The following is a 14355-nucleotide window of genomic DNA, read 5'->3' on the forward strand; positions in this document are numbered from 1 at the left end:
TTTGATAGACCCGGAGCCCTTTTGCTTTGGCAAATTCTCCCTTTTGGAAGAGGAACATTTACCCAATGCCTGCACATCCATTGTATCTTGAAAGTAACTAACTTGTTTTTGATTTTACAGACTCATAGGTGGAAGAGGCTTGCCTTGTCTCAGACAAGACTTTAAATTGGACTTTTGAGTTAATGCTGAAATTGGTTAAGAATTTGGAAGACTGATGTGAAGGGATGATTGTGTTTTGAAATGCGAGAAGGGCATGAGGTTTGGGAGGGGCCGGGGCAGAATGATATCGTTTGACTCTGTATCCCCACCCAAATCTCGTGTCAAATTGTAATTGTATTAATATAGGTAGGGGTCCAGTTGTGTTCTGCATATGATCAGCCTTAAACTTTATTTTTAAAACAAAAAGCCAATTTTTAATGATAAATTATTTTGCTTCTTATTTTTCAGTTTGGAGAACCTCTAGTATATTTATAATATTTTATAATTTATTGAATTTATGATATCTTAATACATGAGATAATTTAAATACTTTATAATATTTCAAGTGTCATTTTTTCTTATTTCGTTATGAAAATTGCTAATAGATATATTTTTTTCTGGTTATCACAAAACTATCTGAAAATGTGACATTTGCCATTTATCAAATCTTCATTGTTAATACTTTACCTGAATGGGGGCTTGTAATATGTATTATAATTTTTCATGTTGTCTTAAATTAATTCAGTTTTATTATTTTATTTTAAAAAGCTAAACTTATAAAATTGGTTGTATATTAGTTTAGGTGAAATTGCTTAGTGATGAGAGAAAAATAATTTGCAAAATATAGAGACTGGATAGTTTTTTTATTTTTTATTTTTTTTTGAGACAGAGTTTTGCTCTGTCACCCAGGCTAGAGTGAAGTGGCTCGATCTCAGCTCACTGCAAGCTCCGCCTCCTGGGTTCACGCCATTCTCCTGCCTCAGCCTCCCGAGTAGCTGGGACTACAGGCGCCTGCCACGGCGCCCGGCTAATTTTTTGTATTTTTAGTAGAGGCGTGTTTTATAATTTATAATTTAGTGTTAGCCAGGATGGTCTCGATCTCCTGACCTCGTGATCTACCCGCCTCGGCCTCCCAAAGTGCTGGGATTACAGGCGTGAGCCACCGCCCCCGGCGGATAATTTTTTATAATAAAAATGTTCTTTATGTTTGCCCCTTACCATTTTTTTTTTTTTTTTTTTTTTGAGAGGAAGTTTTTGCTCTTGTTGCCCAGGCTGGAGTGCAGTGGCGCAATCTCGGCTCACCACAACCTCCACCTCCCAGGTTCAAGCGATTCTCTTGCCTCGGCCTCCTGAGTAGCTGGGATTACAGGAATGCGCCACCACGTGCGGCTAATTTTGTATTTTTAGTAGACGGGGTTTCTCCACGTTGGTCAGGCTAGTCTTGAACTCCTGACCTCAGGTGATCCACCCGCCTCAGCCTCCCAAAGTGTTGGGATTACAGGCGTGAGCCACTGTGCCCAGCTGCCTATACCATTTTCTTTGAAAGTTGAAGTTGTAACTCCCTAATTAGAAAACATTCATAAATGTGACTTGTAAATACTGAAATTTATGTTTGCTTTTTCTGCCTTCAGTAGAAATGGTGTTTTCTAGCATCTATGTCTTTTTAAAATAAAAGAGAGGATGGAAGCAGAATAGGTTGAAAATGCTATTAACAAAATGATGTTGACAGAGATGATCTATCTGGTCTACCAGGACATAAAAATTTCAAAAATCATAATCAGTACAAAACCTCTATGTCCGTTAATATTACAGAATATTGCTTGTGTTAAAATCATTTATGTTGGCCGGGCGCGGTGGCTCACGCCTGTAATCCCAGCACTTTGGGAGGCCGAGGCAGGCAGATCACAAGGTCAAGAGATCGAGACCATCCTGGCCAACATTGTGAAACCCCGTATCTACTAAAAATACAAAAAAAAAATTAGCTGGGCGTGGTGGCACGCGCCCATAGTTCCAGCTACTTTGGAGGCTGAAGCAGGAGAATCGCTTGAACCTGGGAGGCGGAGGTTGCAGTGAGCCGAGATCGAGCCACTGCACTCCAGCCTGGGTGACAGAGCGAGACTCCGTCTCAAAAAAAAAAAAAAAAAAAAAAAAATTATGTTAAAAACTCTGCCTCGCCGAGTGCGGTGGCTCACGCCTGTAATCCCAACACTTTGGGACGCCAAAGCGGGCGGATAACGAGGTCAGCAGTTAGAGACCAGCCTGGCCAACATGGTGAAACCCCGTCTCTACTAAAAAGACAAAAAAGTAGCCGGGCGTTGTGGCGGGCGCCTGTAGTCCCAGCTACTCCGGAGGCTGAGGCAGGAGAATGGCGTGAACCCGGGAGGCGGAGCTTGCAGTGAGCTGAGATTGTGCCACTGCACTCCAGCATGGGTGAGAGAGCGAGACTCCGTCTCAAAACAAACAAACAAACAAACAAAAAACAAAACAAAAAAACTCTGCCTCTCATGCATTTAGTAGAGATAAAGTCAGAGGGCAGAACCCTCCGCTGATCCTTATCAGGACACCTGAAGTACAGATGATATATTTCTGTTTTCTCTCAAACTCCATATTGGATACAGTTATTCTGCTTCTAATCCATATTATTACAGTAATGCACAGACACGGGATCATAAAAGAACTTGCAAGCTTTTTAAAAAAGTATTATATTTTACACATGTGTGTATGTATTTGTAGACAGCTCTGTCATCTTGGCCAGAGTGCAGCTCAATCAAACCTCAAAATTCTTAGCTCTCAGCCTCCTTGGTAAATGGGACTTCACGTACACACCACTACAGTGGCTAATTAAATTTTTTTTTTTTTTAGAGATGGGGTCTTATTATGTTGCCCAGGCAGCTCTTTTTTTTTTTTTTTTTTTTTTTTTTTGAGACAGAGTCTCCCTCTGTCGCCAGGCTGGAGTGCAGTGGCGCGATCTCGGCTCACTGTAACCTCCGCCTCCCGGGTTCAAACGATTCTCCTGCCTCGGCCCCCTGAGTAGCTGGGAATACAGGCGTGCGGCATCACACCTAGGTAAGTTTTTGTATTTTTGGTAGAGACAGGGTTTCACCTTGTTAGCCAGGATGGTCTCGGACTCCTGACCTCTTGATCCACCCACCTCGGACTCCCAAAGTGCTCGGATTGCAGGCGTGAGCCACCGTGCCTGGGCAATTCTATTTTATTCGTTGATCTTTTGTGGTGCTTTTACAATTTTACATCTATATATTATAAATCCAGTAACAGAGAGTCACAATTGTTGCTTTTAATAGTGATAGGCTGCTTTAAAACTGAAGGGTACAATTTAGTCAGATACTTTGGTGCTATGCAAATACAATGCTTATTTTTTAAGTGTTATTTACAATTTTTACAGTCCTCAGTTAACCTTGGATACAATAATAACTGGTGGTTTTGTGATGGTTTCTTTAGCATTTTATCTATGTTGATTAGTATTTGGAATTCTGTAAAAAAAAATTTCCCTATCCTTTTTTCTTTTTTATTTATTTAAAGTTTTTTGTGTATCAGTGTAAATGCATGGGTATTTATTTATTTGACTTGATTTATTTTATAGGTCAGTGCTCTAATTATTCATTTGGATGCTTACATTGTTCCAGGATGGACCATTGGGAGTTCTTTCAGGCTGGCTCCCTTTGACATGTTCCCATCATTTTTTAAAATTAAAAAAAAAAAAGAAAAAACATTTTGAGGCTGGGTGCGGTGGCTCACGCCTGTAATCCCAACACTTTGGGAGGCCAAAGCGGGCAGATCACCTGAGGTCAGGAGTTCAGGACCAGCCTGGCCAACATGGTGAAACCCCGTGTCTACTAAAAATATAAAAAATTAGCCGAGCATGGTGGCGCCCGCCTGTGATCTCATCCAGCAGTGCTTTACCTGTAATTATTTTATTCCTGCTGCCGTCTCCTCTTTCTTTGGCCACTATCTGTTCCACCCCCGGAACTGAAGAGAGATGTCGGTAGGGAGAGGCTCTTCCTTCACCTCTGGCAGAAAAGGTTTGCTTGGGCCCTTCACACCGCTGACATCAGAGCTGCACTTCAATGTGGCAGTTATTGGCCATGTGTGGCGCCTGGTCTGAAGTGCGATGCTAGAAAGGTAAAATACAGAGTTAGTTTCAACGATTTAGTTCCAAATATTTATATACTTTATTAATAATTACATATTTCTCACACATTAAAATGAAAATTTTTTTGATATATTGGGTTAATTAAATTGTTACAATCAATTCAACCTGTTCTTGTTTCTTTTTCAAGTTTGGCTACTAGAAAACTTAAAATTCATATATGGCTCACATTTTATTTCAGAGGATTACCTCCTTTCTAAAATCTCAGCCTGCCTGCTCAAAGACCAGAAAGAAGCCAGGAAGGTCATAAAATCTGAAATTTTAAAATAATTGTTATTATAAAATTATATTTTTTCCTTTGTGAAGAGCCATATATTATTTATAAATGCATATGACTTTACACACAAGTTTAAAGGCAAATTCTCTCTGGGGTGGGCCTGGCTCAGCTCTGGGAGGAAGCCCTACCTGAGAAGACTGCAGCCTAGGCTGTCACCCTTTCTTCACTCAGCCCAGCATCTGATCACATCTTCTGTCACTCAGGGCACGAGAAGGTGGGGTTTTAAACGTTATCCAATCAGCGACGCTGGGTTGGGAACCGTCCAATCAGGCCTGCAGCTGGAGCGGACAGGACGGCTTCGGGGATGTGGCGGGGCCTTTGTCTCTCGCTGCAGCTGGAGCTGCAGGTCTCGCCTTCACTGCCCTGTGTCCTCTGCTCGCAGAGGCCCAGCCTCTGTGGCCCTGTGACCTGCAGGTATTGAGAGATCCACAGCTAAGACGCCAGGTCCCCCGGAAGCCTAGAAATGGTGAGAGTGCCGGGTCCGACATCCCGAGAGAGGGGAAGGGGCGGGTTGTAAGCGGTGGGAAGTGGCTGTGGTGGGACTTAGGCCTCCCCGCAGTCAACTGTACAATCTGCGCCCGGAGTTCTCCTTGCTCAGCTCGGCCTCAGTCCCCTTAAGCCATAAGATGGCGGCTGCGCTGACTGCGGGACCCCGGGCGTCCTGTCTTTTCCCTGCGCAGTGACTGGGCCCTGACCTGGAGTCCTCTCAGGGCAGCTCTGGACCCTCAGCGGCGCGTCTCTCCCGGATTGTGCAGGGACCACTGGAGGGTCCCCGGGGGAGAATCCTGACTCGGGGTGCGGGTTTATGAATGGGAAGAGCTTTGGTCCGTGGGGTTCCCAGTTCCTCTTCTGTTGAAAATGTATGGGAGTCACCGTTAAAACACTAAAGCATTTAATCAAAGAGTGATTCAAATATTGTGGAGCACCCAGCTGTGGTTTGTAATTTATGGTTTATGGGCGGGGCTTGAAGTAAAGACTTTTATAAACAGCATGATGAAGAAAACCAAATTCAGTAATTGGTTAGGTTCAGATACATAGTTTCTTAATTTGTAAAATAAAGGTGAAAATTTCCTGGTTATGTAATTAGATGTTAATTGGCAGTTTATAGTTGGTTAAGGATGAATTTTGTTTCTCTCAATGTAGTAATTTACTAAAAATGCACCTCAGTTAGATTTTTTTTTTTTTTTTTAAGATGGAGTTTCGCTCTTGTTGCCCAGGCTGGAGTGCAATGGGGCGATCTTGGCTCACCGTAACTTCTGCCTCCCGGGTTCAAGCGATCCAATGCCTCAGCCTCCCAGGTAGCTGGGATTACAGGCATGCGCCACCACGCCCGGCTAATTTTGTGGTTTTAGTAGAGACGGGTTCCTGCATGTTGGTCAGGCTGGTCTCGAACTCCCGACCTCAGGTGATCTGCCCTCCACGGCCTCCCAAAGTGCTGGGATTACAGGCGTGAGCCACCGCGCCTGGCCAGATTTTTTTAAAAGTAGGAATCCAGGGACTAGAGACACCTCAGTCTAATTTCCCGCCGCTTAATTATTTTCACACTCCATGGGGAACTGATTTTCTGGTGCATTTTTCAACTGTGTCCCAAGCATGTCTTAAATCTAACCTCCCGTCCCCCATATCTCCAGCCTCACTCTGGCTTGCAGTAAGATATTAAATTTCCAGTTCCTCCTGGCATTCCCTAATGCCAGCTTTTCCTCCCTAATTCACGTTATCACCTGTTTGTCTTTTAGTGTACTTTTCTATACCGTATTTTAATTAATTATTTTTTGGCAAAGCTTTAAATGACGCTTTTTAAAAGGTTTGTTACCTGTTTGTAACTTTCCCATGAGAAGAAAGCAAAGAATAATCCCCTGACACTGTATTGTAAAATCTCTCTGTGCCTCTTCTTGTATCTTCTCTAGGTACAAAGATCTTGTAAGAATGTTTTTGGGTCAAGGTATTCCTTTGAAACCTTTATGAGGTGATGTGTCCTCAGCCACCCTTTAGTTTTTTTCTGGTCGTGGATTTCAGTACTGTCTGGGGATCAACCAAGATATCCACCATGGTTATGTCAGCTAAAGTGCCTAGTGAATATCAGCTTCTGGTTTATTTTCTTCCATAGGACGACCTGAGGTCTGGAGTGTATCCTCTCAAGGGAGCAAGTGGATCCCTGGGGCAGAGAGGAAGCTTCTAGTGTACTCTTACTTTGAAAAGGTAATCAGATGCTGGTACTGAGGGGAAAACACAGAAATAACATCTGCCTCCTGGATTGTCTAAGGGGGCAGAAATATAATGAAATAAATATAGTGAAAGAAAAAATAGTGTTAAAAAGAAAAAGAAATTGTGACAGAAAAAATAGTATCCCAAAAGACCAAAAAAGAAAAAAAAAAAATCAACCAAAAAAAAAAAAAAACACAAAAAACCTGACTCCAGCAGTCAGGATTTTTTCCAGCAGTTCCATTAGCACTTAAGTTTTCCCTTTTGGAGAAGAAAAAGATCCCCATGTCCTATGGTCTTGTAGATGCCTAATTCTGTCACCCATAGCCATCAGCAAGGTTAACTGAGATGGTGTAAGAACTTGCAAAGTAAAATGCCTCTGGAGCAGCCACCGAGAAATACTGCAGTGTCTCCTGAATGGGTGCTTCTTGAGCACATAAGTGAGCAGGAGTGGGTGGAAGAATCTCTCAAGTGACTGAATGGCCTGACTTGAAACATGAGTCACACACATCTGTTATTTAACCATGATTGCCACTTCTGGATTTGTCACCTTGAAGAGATTTGTTCACTTATTTTGACCTCAGTTTTTTAGCTGTAAATTGCATTATATTAGTAGGGCTTGAAAGGTAGGAAATTTTTTTTTTTTTTTTTTTTTTGAGACAGTTTCACTCTTGTTGCCCAGGCTGGAGTGCAGTGGTACGATCTCGGTTCACTGCAACCTCCACCTCCTGGGTTCAAGTGATTTTCCTGCCTCAGCGGGCCAGGCTGGTCTCAAACTCCTGACCTCAGATGATCTGCCCTCCTTGGCCTCCCAAAGTGCTGGGATAACAGGTGTGAGCCACCACGCGCGGCCAGCAGGAAAATATTTACAAAGGGCATAAAAGAGATGGGTTTTAGAAAAAGAAATTAATGCTTAATTATATATTCCATTTGTTAAAAATTTTCTTTTACCTTTTTCTTTCCCAGAGTGAATTTAAAAGGTTTCTCAGGTGTGTTTGTTTTTTATGCCTAGGTGAATTCAAACAGAATTTCAAGGCTTAGCTTTTAGAATGCTAGCTACCGAGGAAAAGAATAGGGAAAATCTCTATTCTATTTTGGCTGTAGAAAATGAATACATGTCCATAAGAAAATGTGGTAGATAATTGGTGAGTAAACATAGATTCATGAAAACATCAGTTCCTCTCTCTGCAGGATAGGATTTTTGACAGTGAATATCTGTGTTCACATCCTGTTATCTTGATTTCTGAGTTTCATGCTACATTTTATGAGATGAAACTTGGTACCACCTAGAAGTGTTCCCATATGACTAATTGTTTACTACATGATTTTTAATGAAAACAATACAATAATAGATATATTATCATAAAGGAGTAGATACTTTTGCTTTTCTTATTGAGGTATAAAATGTAAGTACCTTAAAATTTCCTTCCCTTATATGAACACTGTGTTTGAGTAATTTTGCTGGATTTTTCAAACACGTAGTTTCAAAAACCAAGTGAGTAACTCTAACATGGAAATTAAAGCTTGAGCCCAGTGTCTCAGAGCTAAGGCTAATATTGAGCCTACAAAAGGAGGTTATTAAAGGACCAGCTAGTTTATTTATGGGGGATGCTCCCCTGCAGATGTCCAGTCTGCTCACCCCAGCCATGGAAGAAGCCTTTCTGCTGACAGAGCCCTGGAAAGCTGGGGACCCACAGGCAAATGCAGTTAAGGTTAAGATGAAAGGGGACTGAGAGGGTCTTACTGATGATAAAGTTGTTATTGTTTTGAGGCAGTTTCTAGGCTTTGGAATATCAAACAAAATTAGGTTTATGTAAAAAAAAAAAATTGAATTCCAAAGGAGTATTGCAACAGGAAAAAGTACCAACTATAAAAATTTTAAGGATTGCATAGTTTAGGCCAACAAGGGCTTTCTTTCCTAGGGAGCAGCAAACAAGATTAGAAAGAAGGCGGGAGAGGAATGGCAAATGAAGGGTGAAAAGTCAGATTTTAAATCAGAGAATGTTTTACCATGAAGTCAGCGTGTTCTTAGAAGAGACATAAAATGAGGTTTTATGTTGACTCAGAATAGTTTAAAGTTCTGGGGCCTGTGAAAAATTTTATTTAGACCACTGAAGACAAATTCAGCTGAATCTTTTAATGGGAAAAAGAAGAAAATATGCAGAGTTCTTACTAGAACAAGGTCCCAATTCAAGCCCCACAAGAGGGTTCTTGATTTCGCTCAAGAAAATATTCAGGGTGAGTCCACACAGTAAAGTAAAAGGAAGTTTATTAAGAAAGTAAAGGAATAAAATAATGGCTTACTCCATAGGCAGGGCAGCACCGAGGGCTGCTGGTTGCACATTTTTATGCTTATTTCTTGATTATATGCTAAACAAGGGGTGGATTATTTATGCCTCCCAATTTTAGACCATATACAGTAACTTCTGATGTTTTCATGGCATTTGTAAACTCTTACGACGCTGATAAGAGTGTAGCAGTGAGGGTGACCAGAGGTCACTCTCGTCATATCTTGGTTTTGGTGGGTTTTATTTGACTTCTTTACTGCAACCTGTTTTATCCGCAAGGTCTTTAAGACTTGTATCTTGTGCTGACCTTCTATCCTGTCCTGTTACTTAGAATGCCTAACCATCCAGGAATGCAGCCCAGTCAGTCTCAGCCCTATTTTATCCAGCCCCTATTCAAAATAGATTTGCTCTGGTTCCATATGCCTCTGACATCTCCCCCTTCTTTTTAACATGGGCACACTTAATCCTAAGAGTTGTAGAGGGATGAAGATTCATTTTCTGTAACTACTTCATGCTGAACAGGGGTGATGATATTTTTGCCTAACTAGTCAGAGTCTTCTTGACCCTGAAAAACAAAACAAAGGATCAGTGACATTTTATGCAAAGTCAAAAAATATAACTTCAGTCTTCTATTAGTTCAGTCCATTCAGTTAATTCCTATTCTGTTTGATAGTCATGAACATTTCAGTTCTCCATGAATACTGAAAGTTTTTTCTGTATTCTAATGTCACAATTTCTAAAGTTACAACAAACTTTCATTTGAGAACATCTGTCAAAGTCTTAAGTTAACTATAAATCATCTTTTGAAGAGGATCAACACAAGATGATTGTCTGGATGGGAAAGTCTTAGGGCAGTCTCAGCAAAAAAAAAAAAAAAAAAAAAAAAACATGATCGACAAGGAAATTTGGTTAGCTCTGTGGCATAAAATAATTTTATGTAACAATTGTGATTATTAATGATATACACTTAGTCATTAGAATTACAGGAGTTTCCCATAATTTTGGAACACATACCAATAACATATTTACAAAAACAGTCCAAAAATAGTCAAACATGATTTCACATTTGACATGTTTTTATGTGATTTTTTATACTAAATGAGCCAAATTTTACTATTATATTTGTGTATTATTAATGTCAAACCCAATTCTTAATCTTTATAGACAAACCTATCCAATTTTAGTATTTGACCGTAAGGTAATATTCTTATAAACCTTTTATAACTCTTTACAAAGTCCTTGTTGTTAAAGAGTAGATCAGTGCTTTAAGAGAAACCTGTTGTTTTTATCTCAATGTTCAATTTATAGAAAAACTGAATAATACCCATTTAACTTTATATGTTCACACACAGAATCTCTTTTGCAATTAAATTTTAGCAAATCTTTCACAATTTGTTTAAACCTTCAGTTTTATTCTAATTTAAAACAATCCTTTAACCTTTTAATCCAGGCAAAAAACTCCACATTTCCATGTCTTCTTATAATCTTTTATCAAAAACACATTTCACTTTCTCTGCATACCTTGCATGTAAAACTGTTTTTTAGTAGTCAAAGTTACATGTTACAATGTTAACTCTTAACAACTTTTACTTTTGATGAAACCCTTGGTAAGTAAAGGACTTTAATTACGTACTAGGTGTGGAGTCCAGGACACAGACACAAGTGTATATAAGGTCTGACTCCAGTGTATTAATAGTTAGGGGGTGTGGCTAACTTGATGTGTCCCAGGCCTTACCTAGCCGTAAAGCAGGCAAGTTGTGCAGTGAACAGTGATAGTGGCATTTTGAGGAGTCTTTAAGAGGCCTAGTAACCTTTAAATTGTACAACATTTCTTGCATAAATTTCCTTTAGTGAATTATTTCATGACTTATACAGACCATCTATAATATGTTTGGACTCTCTGATTTGTCCTAAACATCCATCTTTTTAAATAACCAGTCATTTTATTTTAGAACAATAATTTACTATACAACATCTTTTCTTATATAAAATCTCTTTTCTTTATAACCTTTGTATATTTAGGGGGCATGGCTAATTCCATATGTCCCAAGGCCTTATTTGGAATCTACTGGCTTCAAGATAGGTAAATTGAACAATTTTTAAAAGTCAAAGAACCAATTTATGACCTTAAAGTATTTGGCAAATCTAATATCTGACCTATATAATTTAGATCAAATGGTTTATATTTTGAAGACATTTTTATTTTCCCAATGATCTTTAAAACTGTTTTTATTTCAAAAAGATTACTTGTCACATGAACTAAAAGGCATTGCACTTTTTACTTTTCTGGTAAAATATTTGATTTAAGCTCTTATTATTTTTAAACCAATTAATCAGGGTTCTTTTATATCATACACACAGACAGAAGATTCAGTAGTTGTAAGGTTTTTCTTTGTCAGTTTCTTAATTGGATTACTAGCCCACGACCAGGAAAGCATGTAGTTTCCATGGCTTAATAAGTAAACAGAGCTGGACAACAAAATGGATCCCCCTAAATTAAGGCTCCCATTTTTACATCAGATCTTGGATCTAAAAAGGAGAGAATCGTTCATCCCAAGGGAAGTCTTATTTCTCAGTGGGACATGGGGACACCTCCATACTTCCTAAGTGGTCCAGAGTATGTTTCTCTGATCCAAATGTGAAGAGCTGAGTTTTTCCCCATAATTGCCCTTAGCCATTCCAAAAGTATATTTCTCACCCAGTTATTACATGCCAAAGTTCTTTTATAATGTGAAGTAATTCCTGATACCCCCAAAAGTAAAAAACATCAGATAATGCAATGCAAAACAGAAGAGAAACTTAGATTTTGAGAAGGATCTATTCACTTCCAATTCCTGGGGTTTCATAAGGAAAAAGAGGTGTTTCCCAAAACAGGGTCTATAGTGTCTCTTCTGTTTTTCCCAAGGAGTCCCAGGCTGCTAGAGCTTGAATATCTGCATTTAATTAAGCTGACTTTTAACCATAGTGCTCTTTTAAAAAGTGCTTTTAAATTTCTTATTACCAGACTTCAGTCAGGTCAAACAGCCAATATCTCTGGCTTTTGAATTTTACCAAAAGTAACTTTACAGGTGTTCTGAAAAAGGAAACTTCAAGGTGGTTCCTGGAGGGGAAGAGAATCAACAAATGGTAAAGCTTACCCAAATATCAAACAAGAAAGTACTCATTCCCTAAGTTGAGAGTGGAACCCTGAACCTGGGCCACCATTAATGATGGTGGAGACCAAGAGAAAGTACTATCATGTGGTCACAAGGTCAAGCGTCCAAGGACATGACTGAGCACTTTGCTGGGCCATCCTGAACAGCAGCCTTAAAGGGTCCTAGGCCTGCATTCTATCCTAAGGTACCCCTCTTAATGACAGAACCATACAGAAAGACAAATTTATAGCACAGAGTACAACAGATTTGTTACAGCTTAAGACTAACCTCACAAATGCATCTCCAAATTAATTAGAACTTTACATAGGAGATAAACAGTAATTTTTTTTTTACCATTCATTCCATCAGTTTACATAGAGAGAGGCCAGAAGTCTGGTAAGAAATTTGTACCCTTTTGCCAGCATGCCAGGCTTCTGGGCTTCCTTTCCCTGGGTTGCCCTAGTGACGTGGCTGGCTGCACCACAGCCCTGGGGGCCAAGCCACAACACAAAGGAAAATTATCTTTTTCTATTCTGGCAATAGCAAAATATGTGTGACAACACAGACATTAGCTACTCTCCTTAGCAACCAATATCAAATGCAACTCTTAAACTTGGCCCCAGTTGGGCCCTGTCATATTAATTCAACCTCTGATCAGGAGTTTCAACTTGAGGCCTCTGGGCAAGATGGTTACTCTGAGTAATAGAAAAGATAAGAAAGGGAAAAGAGAGAAAAAGCATTGCCTGTGGCAGGGTGGGGAAGGCAAAGAGCTCAAGGGGCCAGAGAAAGACCTACCGATTGCAGTGATAATAAAAAGTTGAGGTGGCTGCTTCTTGGTAGGAAAGATTTTTTCCAGCCGTCCCAGTAGCACTTAAGTTTTCCTTTTTGGAGAAGAAAAATATCCCCATGTCCCATGGTCCTGTAGATGCCTAATTCTGTCACCCATAGCCATCAGCAAAGAGTGCAAGATAGATTAATCCAAAGAGAATAGCAATGAATATCCTGTAGTGTCAAACCAGTTCTTGCTGAGATGGATTTTACTGAGAGGTTTACCCAGGTATATGCACCCCACTCACCCAAAGTCAGCCATTTGGTGCACACAGATGATTTTCCTTTGGGTCAGAGTACAGTCCCTTTGTGGTTGCCAGAAAGTTGTTACTGGAAAGAAGTTCTGATCCAGACCCCAAGAGAGGGTTCTTGGATCTCGCTCAAGAAAGACTTCAGGGCAAGTCCATAAAGTGAAAGCAAGTTAATTAAGAAAGTAAAGCAATAAAAGAGTGACTACTCCATAGGCAGAGCAGTCCTGAGGGCTGATGGTTGCACATTTTTATGGTTATTTCTTGATTATATGCTAAACAAGGGGTGGAATATTTATGCCTCTCCTTTTTTTTTTTTTTTTTTTTTTTTGAGACAGGGTCGTGCTGTTTCGCCAGGCTGGAATGCAGTGGCATGATCTCAGCTCACTGCAACCTCCGCCTCCCGGGTTCAAGCGATTCTCCTGCCTCAGCCACCCAAGTAGCTGGGACTACATGCACGTGCCACCATGCCCAGCTAATTTTTGTGTTTTCAGTAGGACGGGGTTTCACCATGTTGGCCAGGATGGTCTCAATCTGTTGACCTCGTGATCCACCCACCTCAGCCTCCCGAAGTGTTGAGATTACAGGCATGAGCCACCACATCTGGCCTATGCCTCTCCTTTTTAAACTGCTATAAGATAACTTCCAGATGTTGCCATGGCATTTATAAACTATCATAGCACTGGTGGGAGTATAGCAGAGAGGAAGACCATAGGTCACTCTCATCGCCATGTTAATTTTGGTGGGTTTTATCCAGCTTCTATACTGCAAACTATGTTATCAGCCAGGTCTTTGTGACCTGTATCTTATGCTGACCTCCTATCTCACCTTGTGAGTTAGAATGTCTAACCATCTTGGAATGCAGCCCAGTGGGTCTCAGCCTTATTTTTACTCAGCCTCTATTCCAAATGGAGTTGCTCTGGTTCAATACGCCTCTGACAGAGTCTGTGTCTGGCTATGTGATAAATAAGAAAAGAGAGCACCATCTAAGTCATAATGGGAAGGGTGTTTCTTTCCATAAACTATTTCTAGAGAACACAAAGGATGAAGGATTTTATTAATCACAGCTATTTACCTAGATTATGTATGTGCTTCATTGTTCCCCACCTCTTTTCTTTGTCATGTACATTTCTTCCATTTGACTTTTCCTGGGTTTTACTTTTTATAATAAACTAGTAAACATAACTACAGTGTTTTGCTGCGTTCTGTGAGTAGCTTGATCTAATTATTG

The 14355-nt window shown here is 40.1% G+C and overlaps 1 protein-coding gene across 1 annotated transcript in view; it reads left to right on the forward strand.

The window, feature by feature from the left end:
* The first annotated feature begins 4679 nt into the window (after positions 1-4679).
* Positions 4680-14355, forward strand: part of LOC115931567 (zinc finger protein 91-like) — a 101679-nt gene continuing 92003 nt past the window's right edge. Inside the window, 1 exon segment of the mRNA XM_063701186.1 lies at positions 4680-4890. Coding sequence (XP_063557256.1) covers positions 4888-4890 — 3 coding nt within the window. The 5' untranslated portion in view covers positions 4680-4887.

The sequence above is a fragment of the Gorilla gorilla genome, chromosome 20, assembly GCF_029281585.2.
Source record: "Gorilla gorilla gorilla isolate KB3781 chromosome 20, NHGRI_mGorGor1-v2.1_pri, whole genome shotgun sequence".
Taxonomy (NCBI): Eukaryota; Metazoa; Chordata; class Mammalia; order Primates; family Hominidae; genus Gorilla; species Gorilla gorilla.